The sequence below is a fragment of the Ochotona curzoniae genome, unplaced genomic scaffold (assembly GCF_017591425.1).
Source record: "Ochotona curzoniae isolate NIBS_2020 unplaced genomic scaffold, NIBS_Ocur_1.0 scaffold_2683, whole genome shotgun sequence".
NCBI classification, from domain to species: domain Eukaryota; kingdom Metazoa; phylum Chordata; class Mammalia; order Lagomorpha; family Ochotonidae; genus Ochotona; species Ochotona curzoniae.
In genome coordinates this window covers 8,135,268-8,148,196 of record NW_024467100.1, presented here as the reverse complement: position 1 = coordinate 8,148,196, position 12,929 = coordinate 8,135,268, and the positions used below count along the sequence as shown (strand labels likewise).

At 39.7% G+C, this 12,929-nt stretch overlaps 1 protein-coding gene across 1 annotated transcript in view; it reads left to right on the top strand.

Moving 5' to 3' along the window:
- LOC121171548 (pyrin and HIN domain-containing protein 1-like) overlaps window positions 1-12,929 on the top strand; it is a 42,262-nt gene that overhangs the window by 14,978 nt on the left and 14,355 nt on the right. The window contains 2 exon segments of the mRNA XM_041003277.1: window positions 3,531-3,941; window positions 5,242-5,430. Of these exon segments, the coding sequence (XP_040859211.1) occupies window positions 3,531-3,941; window positions 5,242-5,430 (600 nt within the window).

The window sequence follows — 12,929 nt, the reverse complement described above, 5'->3', positions numbered from 1 at the left end:
CTGACAATGTGCTTCTCTTGGAAGATGCTGCGCTGAAGCTGTTTACCAGCCAAGTTTCTTTTCTCTTAACCCTAATTCTTCGTGCCTTGATGGCCTCCTTGAGGCCCTAAATAAGTCATGCTTATTTAATGCCTGTCCCATTGCGTCACGCCAATTTACCTCCGGATCAGCCTTCAGGTCGGGTGCTCCTGCGGCAATCACAATGCGAGCCTTCACTCACGAGACGCTTTCGCGGCGGCTCTATCCGAACCTTCACTCACTAGGCGCTCCCGCGGCGGCTCACGCGAACCTTCACTCACGATTACTCTCGCGGCGGTTCAAGTGTCCACGGCCGTGGGAAGGCGGACGATCGTCGGGGGGCCCGTTCCCCAGGCCCCACGTTGGGCGCCAAGTGCCCCGGCCCGCGGGGTCTTCAACGGAGACCTGGGGAGAGAACCGACGATTGGGGGGGAACAGGAGACACGAAGAATGGGAGCAAGACAGGAGGTCTGATCAAGCTCCGAAAACTTTATTTTCTCAGGCAGTATTTAAGCCGCAGGTTAAGGCTGGGTGGGGGGAGTTTTACAGCAGGATGTGGGCCAGATAGGGCAGAGATCACCAGGACAACCGTTATCTTGGGTGAACAATTACAGGTGAAAGATTACGAGGAAACTGGGTGAAAGATAACTGGATCTAGCATTCCAAGACCATTACAAAGTGAGGAAATAACAAAATGGAGTCACTCCTGCTGTTCCGCAGTTCTCTGGTCCCCGGCAGAAGGGTGTTTGAGGAATTTACTTTTCAACAGTAACAAGGAGTCTCCTCCTACACAATTTGTTTATCTAGCAGGTTCCTTTCCTCAGTCTGTTCATTTCTGTTCCCCAGCTTGGAGAAAGCACCTCTCTTTCATCTACTATCTACTATCTAATCCACTATTTCATCTATCTAATCTACTATCTCATCTATCTAATTTACTATCTGAGGATAATCCACTATCTGAGGATGAAGGAGTTTCATGCCTGGTCATTTCCATAGTAACTGCTCCCAGGGTCTTTCCAGCAGAATCACAACTAGCTCTGGCTCCACACAGGCAAGGATTCCCAACGTCCTTTCTTTAACCAATTATTTTCTTACAGATCTGATCGGTTGTCCTCCTACAGTTCTGACAACTATAAACTATTGAATGTGTGTCCCCACTTCACTGTGTATTGTAAGAGTATGGCTGTCCTGTTTGTCCTGTGATACCAGGTAGACCAGACCCTCTTGTCAGTACCTGGAAGCACTAAAATAAAACTTCACAAGAATAAAGGGCCATCTATAAATTAGCAACAGATAAAGTAGAAGATAAAAAGGGAGAATTGAAGGATCTAGGAAAAATTGTGTCGAAGTTTTAAAAATTGAGTGAAAAAATGTGTAAAACTACACAAAAATAGCTTTACATGACAGGCCGTGGGCTGGAGCTTCAACCTTCAGGTTCATTCTTGTTTTCTGTTGCCTTCAGAGTAGATTTGGCACTTTACTGTTACATGTGACACAAAAGTCTGTCTGATAACACATGGAAAAGTCAGTGCTTCTCATTCCAGAGAATGAAGTCTTGTCCTCCCTGACATCTGTACTACAGGAAAATATTGCAGAGTCACAGTGAGAAAGTCACAACAAGCAATTCAAAGTACAATCCAATATTCCCTCATACACTCAGCCTCACTTTCAGGCTTCCATTGTTTATTTTGTTTTTAGCACAAATGAAACATGTTTATTTTAGAAACTTAAGAAAATGTCTATAACCAATTATCCAAATGAAAATCCATGTGTTCTCAGAATTGTGTGTGAACTACAGTGACTCTGTTCTTTCTGTTTTAATACTACATTAACATGGGAAAATGTCAGCAAAAAAAATTTTTCATTTGGAGATGAGCATTTAATGAAGCAGTTAGATCACTGCTTGAGACATACTGCTGCTGGTATCAGAATGCCATGTTTGAGGCCCAACTTACTCTGCTTCCAACCTAACTTTCTACTAATGCACAACAATAAAGCAGATGCTGGCTAGGGTTCTGGGGTGCCTGCACTCACCTGACAGACCCACACTGAGTTCCTGACCCCAGGTTTGACGTGGCTCTTGCATGCATTTGGGAAGTGAACTAGAGCATGAAAGATACCTCTCTCCATCTCTGACTTTATGTTTCTCTCTGCTTTTAAAATAAAACCTCACAAATAATTTACTTCATTATCAGGATATATACTAATCAAATATTGTCACATTGTGTTATTCCAAATAATTATGTTCGTGATCACTTACTAAGTTTTCTCAATATGATCTTCCACAATTATCAATGTTGATTATCTTATTCACTTAGCATGTCATACTCAACTTCAAAAATTATAAAGTATAAGTGATCATCTAATAAGTATATGATGCTGAATTTCATCAATATAAAATATTTTCTTAATAAATAATTCTACATTGATTGTCATGCTAGAATCCCATTCTAAACGACCAACTCAATATCCCTGGCTTTGTGTCCTTTGGGGCTCTTTCTGTGTCCTTCAGAATATCTGTGTCATTTCTTCTGTGAATAATCTGCAGGTTTCTTGTCAATTTGAACCTCATAGTTATTAATGTCGTCTTAGATATGCATCCACAAAATCAACTATATTGCTTTTCCAAAGTTTTTCTTGTGTGTTGATAATTGTTTACATTGATGAAACTTTCGTCTGATCCAAGTGAAGTCCTTCAACCACCGGAGATTATTTTGGGTAGAAACACAGTTCAGACCACAGTGAGACAGCGAGTACTTCTCCAAATGCTTATACATGCAAAGTTCATAATCTACCTTGGCCTCACACTTTCTCTCTCAGGGTCAGCATACTTCTTCGATTAACGTACTCTGCTCTAAATCAATGAGCCAGAATATTGTGGAGAAAGGAAGATTGAGGGGTATAAGTCTGTTTCTGATTTTCCAAACTTATTTTTGTGGGAAAAGTCCCTATTCATGTTTATGAATGTGGCTTTAACCCCAGTGTCTGTACCTGAGTCTCTTTTAAATGACAGAGTTTGAAACAATCCATGTCTTTCTGATCACTTAAATCACACCACTATTTATTGGGAAAAGGGATCTCTCAAAATGGCCCAGATAGTCCACTGGTAACCAGAAGCCTTTGCCATTTGTGATTTGTGGTATTGTTAAGTGGGTTGCAACATATGTATTTTTGTATTGTGCCTTTTCACTTAAGTAACTCATTAAAATGAGCATCACCCACCACCTTACGCTATGCATGCAGAGAATCATCTCTTGTTTCAAAGAGCTTATTCTGTTTCAGTGACACTATTGCAAATTTTGATTGTTATCTGCTGTCTTATACTTTTTCTAGCTAAAAATTATACTCATCCTGGGTTCTTCTTCCCTATTGAGTAATCCATCTTGCTCTAAGTTTCTCCAACACTTACTGGAACCAGTATTATTATTAGTGAGTTTTCTCTCATAGGAAAATGACTTTGCATTCTCTGCCCCAAAGTGTTAAGTTTATTTTCTTCTGTCTGTTTGACACAGAAAAGTCCCCGGAAGTCGGCTGCCAGAGAAAGCATGCAACAAAAGGACCCCAAAACAGTGATGGTCCTGGAAGAAACAGATCCATTTGATTATGAGATTTCAAAAGACGAGAAAGGCAAAATGTTTCATGCAACAGTGGCTACTGAGACTGAGCTTTTCCGAGTGAAGGTGTTTGACACCAGACTGAAAGAGATGTTCATGAAAGATAACGTCATTATTATCTCCAATTACTTCAAAGAAAAAGAAATCCTGGAGATAACTGAGACATCATCTGTGTCTAAAGCTGGTCCTGATCAAAACATAGAGGTCCCTCAAGAAATTAAGCGTAGAGCAACTACAAGCCACCAAATTGAAGAACTCCAAAGACAAACAACAGGAACAATAGTGAATGGGTCATTCAAGCTGAGCAAGGTAATCACAATTTGGGGGGAGGGGGTTGAGGTGGGAGGGTTTGGTTTGCGTTTTGCTGTTGTTGTTGTTGGCTTAGTTTGGTCTGGTTTTTGCTGTTTCTGCCAAGCTTTGTACTGAGTATTGGGACTCATTTGAGTTTTGACTGAATATTAAAACTCAAGATATTGTCTTATGCATAAAAACATAGTTAAATTTTCCCACACAATAAGAAATAGGATTAGGTAGTCTGTTGTATTCCGCTCCCCCAGACACCCTTTGTGTAAGTTATCTAAAATATATTGACTAAGAAACCTAACTCCAGCAAAGATATGCCTACAGTATGTTGATGCTAATTACCATGTTTCCTGAGCACCACTGCAACTGTATAATCATCATTTTCTTTTTCTCCTGAAGAATTGATTTCACTAATGAAGAATTCTGTTTATGGTATGTACTCATAATAATAAACAGATTGAATGACATGCTCTTGGATACACACACTTATACAATACTTCGGCAAACGATCTAGCCATTACACTGTCTGCTTATTCAATTAATTTTTGGTTTAAGAAGGATTTATGGAAAAACTAAGAAATATTTTATGTCACAATAATTAGCATTTTTGTAACCTTCTCATTTACCAAAAACAAGCATAGAAAAATAGAAATTTTGGTTAACATCTCACTGCCCCAATCATGCTATTTATATGATACATTCAATCAATGCAAAACTTCATAAACTTTTATGAATTCATTCAATTATATAACTTACTGCTTCATAACTATATATCTTTATTTCAGTGTAGCATCTTCATTTTATAACCTTTACCTTTTCAAGAGATCAAATTTCTAAATGTTGCTATAAATTGATAAGGGTAGCAGATGAAATACCATATCATGTAACTTGAGATACATAAATCAGTACGTCAGTGAAGAGGTTAGAAAGGAATTACTTAAGTACTGGAACATTGCTTGTTAAATAAATTCCCCATAATATGTTGAGTGAATTCATAACAGTAACACATTTTCATTAACTTATGCATAAAAAGAGGGGCCAAAGAAATCTACCAACTTGTCATAATTCCTCTGATGCCAGGTCCTTTAGAAGAAGTTAAAACATTTCATCTGAAGGAAGCATGGAAAATAGAAAACATTCTCATTCTAGAATTCCAGTGCAGAAAAATACTTGAATAAGAAAAAAGAAGAAGAGGAAGAAGAATTAGAGAAACTTGTCAAAGCCACATATATGTCTGTACCTGCAATTGATTGCTTATGTTTTTAGATTCTCAAATATGACAGGAGCTGAATATTTTGTTTTTTAGAAAACAGTGAGAAGGACGACCACAACTTATGAAATAGAAGATGAAACAGGAAAGATGGAGGTTGAGGCAAGTGGACAATGCTACAACATGCAATGTGATGAAGGTGATACACTTCACCTCTTCTGCTTTCAACTGAAAATCAGGAATAAGACTACGAAGCTGAAATCTGGAACTCACAGTTTCATTAAGGTGAGAACTAGACAGGAAAATGAGCTTGCAAAAGATGAATTCTTATGTTTAGATCTGGGAAACAAATATAAGGAGAGTTCAAGCAATAGTGTTACACTTATTACTAAGCAGTGATTTTTTTTATTTTGTTTTAGTTTTTGCAAATTTATTTATCATTTTTTTGAAATGCAATGAGAATGAGGGGGATCTGATCTTCAATCTGCTGGTTCACTCTCCACATGCTGTGAACATCCAGGTCTGGGACTCAGAAGCCAGGAGCCAGAAACTCCATTTGGGTTTCCAAATGAGTGGCAGGGGCCCAATCATTTGGGCCATCAGCAGATGAGTTCTAAGAGATGTTATTGAATAAATATTCACACAGGCTGAAGATTAATGCAACGGTTGTCCTAAATTTTAAAATACTTAAATAGATTTGGGAAGCATTGGAGAAATTCCAGGTGGTACAAGAAAACACATGTTCTGTTCTGGACAAGCTGACATTCTGTAAAGTATCCGGGATACAGCTTTACATTGATCTAGAGATACAGAATTAGGACAAAAACTTGGTTTGTCCTATAGATTGCACATGTGTGTCTGTTATATTTTGAGTCTAGGGATACATGTTAAAGTTATGAGCTTGAAAAAATTGTCTGAAGTAAATAATGATATGATAATTAGAAATCCTCTGTGGAGCACTCAATGTGTGCTTGGAACTCATACAATGATGGAGCTGTAATCATTACCCGCATTGCAAAAGTATAGATCCTGATGGTCAATAAAACTAAGTACTGTGCCCTACCACACAACCAGTACATGCTATGATTGAATTCAGATGAGGATGCCCTTCCCAGGAGGCGGGTCCTTATGCAAAATGAGTAAGAGTAGGCAGTGGGATGGAGTCATGTAAACAGACTGATGTATATTTAGGTGTGGCTGGAAAACTTCATATGGGAAATACATATCAATAGCATCAAAATAGAGCTCTTGGGGAAAAGGAGCCAAATATCTCATGATAGAAACAAATAACCAAAGGGTCCCAGTCTCTTGGAAGTTTGTATCTAAAATCAAATACTACTACTCTCTAATGAGATGCACATCGCAACTCACAAGAGAAAGCTAAGACACAATCTACATGACATTGTGATGTCGTTGATACTCAAAAACACTCACATAGTCACATCTAAACAAGTCTACTCTGTGGTTCTTTTATTTTTGTTTTCTAAGTTTCATTTTATTGATTTGGAAGGAAGAATTACAGAGAGGAGAGACAGAGACATCTTCTACCTGCTGGTTAATTCCCTAGATGGCTGCAATAGCTGGAGCTGGGCCAGGATGAACCCAGGAGCCAGGGACTCTGTCTGTGTCTCCCATGTGAATGGCAAGGGTCCAAGAACTCATACACAGGCAGCTGAATCAGAGACTTGGAGCTAGGACTTGAGCTGGTGTTTAAACAGGATGCTGGCATAGGCAGGTACTGGCTGCCTTAATCCACTGAGCCACAGCACTGGACCTGCATATGGTATTCTTGATAGTACAAATCAAAGCTAAATTTAAGTCCCAATATTCAAGTGTTGATTCAAATGATTCAATGCTGACATATTCCTATATTCAGAGACACACGCGCGCACACACAAAAAGACACACACACACACACACATATATATTAGCTGTTCTACTTCTCAGATGTCCTAATGCAAGATTCCTTGTATTTTATATCCACCTGCTAATCCTAAGCAATAGAATAGAGAACACAATGCCTTATATTGACAATTTTCCTTTTTCTTACACAGTCAGTGCTTCACATGGATGGCATAAATTATTCTCTTTTTTAATTGTTCCTTTGATCTTACTTGAAGAAATCTGGTTCTTTTCAAACAGCTAGATACTGGATTCAAATACCAGATGTAAAAAACAAACCTCTTTTTTCAGGCTCTAGATGATGACAAATGTGTCACTCAAAAGGTGCTGTGAGAGAAAATGAATGAGAGAAAGAGCCCTTCTTGAGAGAAGAGCCTGTGTAGCCTGTGGGGAAAAACTGGTAGTTGGGCATGAAAGCTGAGCTTTGCACATTGTTGTGATTTCAGTGTGTCTTTTATCTCTTCTTCAAGGTCATCAAAGGACAACAACGCAGGAATACACCCGTGGACTCCAATTTAAACCAGACTCCTGAAGAGGAAATGGAAAACGCTCTAAGTCGATGTCATTTAAATGAATAAATTACTGTTAAAACTGAGCTGTCTTTTAAATAGTTAATCAATGATAACATCCATTTATAAAGCTCATGGAACATAGAATTAAGATAAGTATATTTTTTGAGACAAGCACATTAGAAGAAGCATTACATGTTGAAGGAGATGAATTCAGTATAGAGATGTATTAAATATCACATTGTGCATCATAAACATGTACAAGTTTCTTGTTATATATTAAAAGTTCAACTACAGTATATGGATTCAAAAGCCTTTCTTTCTGACCACTTTTTATTTCAGTATTTAATTGACATGTTGTTTCCTGAGAAGATGACAGAACGTTCATATCACATACTTTGGTGATCCGAGGTGTTCATAGTGTGTGCCTTTGTGCCGGGTTTTGGATTGGGATCTTGTCCAACCTCCTTCATCCCACTCTCTACCCTCATTGAAGAGCATCTTAAAAGTTCTAATGTAGCTCCTTTTAACTACAGATATTTGTAACAACAAAATCATTGTAGAGAAAACTCAGCTCTGATCTTTTATGATGACTAATGCAAGTACGAGAAGCAACAAGTCTTGTCTCTCCTGCTGAGGAAATCGAAAGCTAAGAACCCTAGTGGGTGGAGTCTCAGCTCTGTTTTCATAATTCCTCTTTTCTGGGAGGCAGGCCAAAATTATGGGGCCAAAACTGATCCAGTCTCCAAGTGACTAACTGGAGTTATATTTCTTGATAGAGAAGCAAATATTTCATTTTCTGCTGACCTTCATTCATGAGATATTCATTCTCTAAGTTCAAGACTTCATTGATTCCTTATCCTCTCCTTTGAAGCTCCAGTGATTCCTCTACTTTTGACATACACCTCAATAGCTAGTCTGCCAGGTCTAAGGCCCAGGCTAAATAAATCCCATGAGTTTTTTCACTTACACAGACACATCAAGATACTTAGTTTGTAACAAGATCGATCACCAGGTGGAAATTAGTTTTGGATTCCTGGGTGGTAGAATTATGGAAATCAGAATGTTATGAGTTATATTTAGCACATGAAAACTGTTCTTTTTTTATTCTAATCTTTCACTTAGAAAGATAATAGATCTGTGCTATCAAAGCATAGGCCAGGAAAAATAGAAAACACATTTTCATGATCATACATTCTGAGACTGGTTCTCAAAGAAGAGCTTTCTGGCTGGAAGGTGCACAGAGAGTGAGACTAACCATGTCGTCCAAATCCTGTGTCAGGTCTAGGGCAAGCCACGTGGGGTCATTCCCCTGGGCCACCATCTCACTGCACCATGTGTGTGCATGTACCTCATGTATTAACAAACAGGGTGCTGCTTAAACCCTGACAACCCTGACAACCCTGACACCTCAATGAGAAGGAGATTGAGTTTGAGAAAAGCTCACCAATTTCAGCCGCCTCACTGTCAGTCACCATGTCACCAGGAAAATAACACTTTCGAGTGGAAAGCACAGGCATTGCCCATCCATTCCCTGACTGATTATGGAATACCAATGAGGAAGGTCTTCATAGGTAAGCCTTCTGGTTGGCTTGCCACAAAGGGTTTCCAACCCAGCTGAGCAACACAGCATTTTAAAAATTTGCAAGACACTTCCGGAAAGCCAGTGTCTCTCCCTCTCTCCCTTCAGGAGACACTGTATCTCCTGGCCTCCTCCCAGGAGTTGCCCCCTTTCCTCATCCTTTCACATTCTCTTGTTCACTTTACAAATTATACCCGTCTTCTGCTTTTCTCAGCTTCTTATTTCTGTGTTAAACTGAGGAAAGAACCCATTGAGCTTTGCCAGTAACAGGTATCTTGATAGGCAGAGAGGCATCTGAGTAAAAGACAAGATCACGAAATGAAAATTACCTTGAAATCAATTGAAGAAAAAGCACTTGCTCACAGAAAAATTCTATTCCTTGGTATTACCAGCACTTTATAAAACATGAAAAAAATACATGCATGTCGTTGAAAATGTCTCAGTTTCACAAACACAGTTCTTCACATGCATGACTGTAATATTTTCATACTCTCTTGGTTTGCTGTCCCAACTTGCAGGACAGGGTGCTCAAACACTGAGGGTGGACTGGGAATGCCGGGCTGCTAGCCCCCTGGCTGCTGGCCCAAGACACACACGGACACACATACTTGGTGGAAAAGAGTGCCTCTCATTCTTTATTTTACTCCTCATATATATACCTTCTTCTCTAGGGGAGGAGGTGAAGAGGAGGGGTTAGGGAGGGTTTCCTGGAACTAATTATCTTCATTGAAGCAGAGAAGGAACTAATCATCTGTATGGAAACAGGGGAGGAAGTAATCTATATTGAAACAGGGGAGGAACTAATGATCTGAACAGGAACAAGGATGGAGGTATTCTGCTTGTTTTACACAGGATGTTCCAGCCTAATATCCTGCTTGCTGTGGCCCTACTTGCCCAAGGCACGCTTTGCAATGCAACAGGCTGTCAGGTAGGCCCATAAGTCTGTGGCTCCTAACAGATTGTTATTTCTTTATTGGGAGAAATAATCAGATGAATCTCAAAGATCTAACTTCCCCAAACCATGTAGACTGCAATATCTGATTCTTCAAATTGGAGGAGATGCTCTTGATCACGTGCTTCTATCGCTCTAGTACTCTCCTTTCTTTGCCTCCCCAGTACCTGCTTGCTCTCTGGCTTCCCACGGACAGACTCAGGACAGATACAGGAAAGCAGCAGACACAACAGTGTGGTGTTGCAGTGACTGATACTCCAGCGGCATTCAGACAGCCACAATCTAAACTCCACCAACAGCCGGAAATCCACCAAAGAAGGTGGTAAAGGACGTTTACCAGGAGCTCAGGAGCTAAACTCAGACAATGAATTGCCTGTCCTGCTGTTGTGTTTGATTTGACCAGGAGAAGAGACAGAGCAGCAGGCCTCAGATGAACAGTGCAGGAAAAGGGTGGAATTCACAACCCAGTCAGCACCCTAGAGCCGAATCGGACACCATTTTGCACAATGTGAAAAACTTTAAGACTACAGGGACAACAGTGAGCTACACATGTGCTGAGCTTGGGGAGAACTCACTGAGCTCAGTGCATTGCACTGGTCCCACAGGAAAATAATATTGACTATGGCATCCTATGGGTCAAAATAGGTCCATGTGTCCCTAAAACCAAACAGCCAACTAGTTCTGGCAAGATCAGTACCAACAATAACCTAGCTATATAGGACACCTGGTATCTCCCTAATCCTGGGACCTGCTCCAGCCGGAAGGGGGAGAAAGTGGTGCAGGCTTATCATGGTATCACAGCATGTGGAGACTGTTGAGTCAAGAGCTGGTACTATGGAGGTGATGCTGTAAGTTGAACATAAGAACCCAGACCTGGAATTCGCTGGAGGTAGTGGCACAAGTGATTACAAACAAACAGCTGTGTTTGAACTGCAGTAAGTAAAATTGAACTGTACACGTGTGGATGACACAGCTTATAAAACCTGCCCCAAGGAGAAGAATCTGATAACTAGAAGCACAATGACCAAGAGCAAAAGAAGAGACAGACGCACAATGTTTCTTACTGAAAACTGCACTGCAGAGGGACAAAAACCATTGCCAAACTCAGAGTTAACTGAGGAAGGCATCGAGAAAATGGAGAATACAGCATTCAAAACACTTGTTATAAAGCTTCTTATCAACAACAAGAAGCATGTAAAGCAGGCATTCAAGGAATTCAAGGAATATGTCACACTGGAAATGAATCTAAGGAAAGCTGATATATCAGAAATGAAGAATACAGTGGAGCAAATTAAAAGCACAGTAGACAGTCTCCAAACTAGAATGAAGGAGGCAGAAGAAAGCATCTCAGAATTGGAAGATATTTCCTGTCAGTTGATTTTTTTTCATGTGCACATTTAGAGATCTTTTTTTTTTTAAGATTTATTTATTTATTGGAAAGTCAGATATATAGAGAGGAGAAGAGACAGAGAAGAAGATCTTTCTTCCGATGATTCACTCCCAAGTGAGCTCAATGGCCAGTACTATGCTGATCCGAAGCCAGAATCCAAGAACTTCTTCCAGGTATCCCACATGGGTGCAGGGTTCCAAGGCTTTGGGTTGTACTTGACTGCTTCCCCGGGCCACAATCAGGGAGCTGGATGGGAAGTAGAGCTGCCTGGATTAGAACTGGTGCCCATATGGGATCTTGGTGCATTCAAGGCAAGGACTTTAGCCACTAGGCCACACCACCGGGCCCTAAAGATCTTTTCTTTATGTTTGAATGAAAAACGCTTGATTATCATGCATAGTGGTGAAGATCACTCTTGCTCAAGCCTGTTGTGAGTTTTGTGCCCCTCCTAGATGCTGTGTCCCAATTCTTTCCCAGCACAAACTATCTCAGGAATTTTGATTATTTTTGTTGGTTTCTTCTCTTGAAAACATTTTCTTCTGATTAGATTATTCAATGACACATAGATCATACAGTACCATCATTTTCTTCAAGAAGGTTCTGGATTTTCTTTTTCATTTCTTCAGTGACACATTAGTCATTCAATCACATGTTAGTTAACTTCATGGTGTTGTTTATTTTTTTTCTTCCTGTTGTTGATTATGTTTCATGACTTTTCCTTTAAGGGGATGTGTAGTAACTGTGTAATGGAAGCTGTCATATCTAGCAGCATGTTATTTTACTTCATGGCATTACAAATTTCTATTTTTCTTCCTGTTGTTGATTTTGCATTGTGGCTTTTCATTAAGGGGATGTATAGTAAATGCATAATGGAGACTATCATATCCAGAGGAGAGGATACAATGCAGTATGTAACTCTACTTCCAGATAAAGGTGGACTCCCAATGAAACTGTTTACTATATCTTGAGACTAGGATCTTGGACTGTCTGCCATTGTCCATGCCCGCAGTGATGCACATATGACTGTCTATGAAGAACTATACCACAGTATTGATATAGAGGAGCTCAGAGAGAGGGGGAGGGAATTATGCAGGGCATAAGGGAAACCCAAGGGACTATGGAACTGTATCATAAACTGATAATAAAAAAATTCAGGAGAGAGGATGTTCAAAGACTTTGATAAATAGACATAAGAAAAAAAATCCTTGTTTTGGAGAGTACATCGTATCACAACGTGATGTTCTGACATGCACTCATACTAAACTTCCCTACTGTAGCACATTTCAACAAAAGAATGCTTGGCAACAAATACTAGAAAAAACTAAATGCATCAAATAAAACTTCACAGAGCAAAAAGTGGTGCTTCCAAAAACGAGGGTATAAAACAGGTTACATGTACATAAGTAAAACAAAAATCATCTAGAGAAATAAACAAATTACTATCTTACA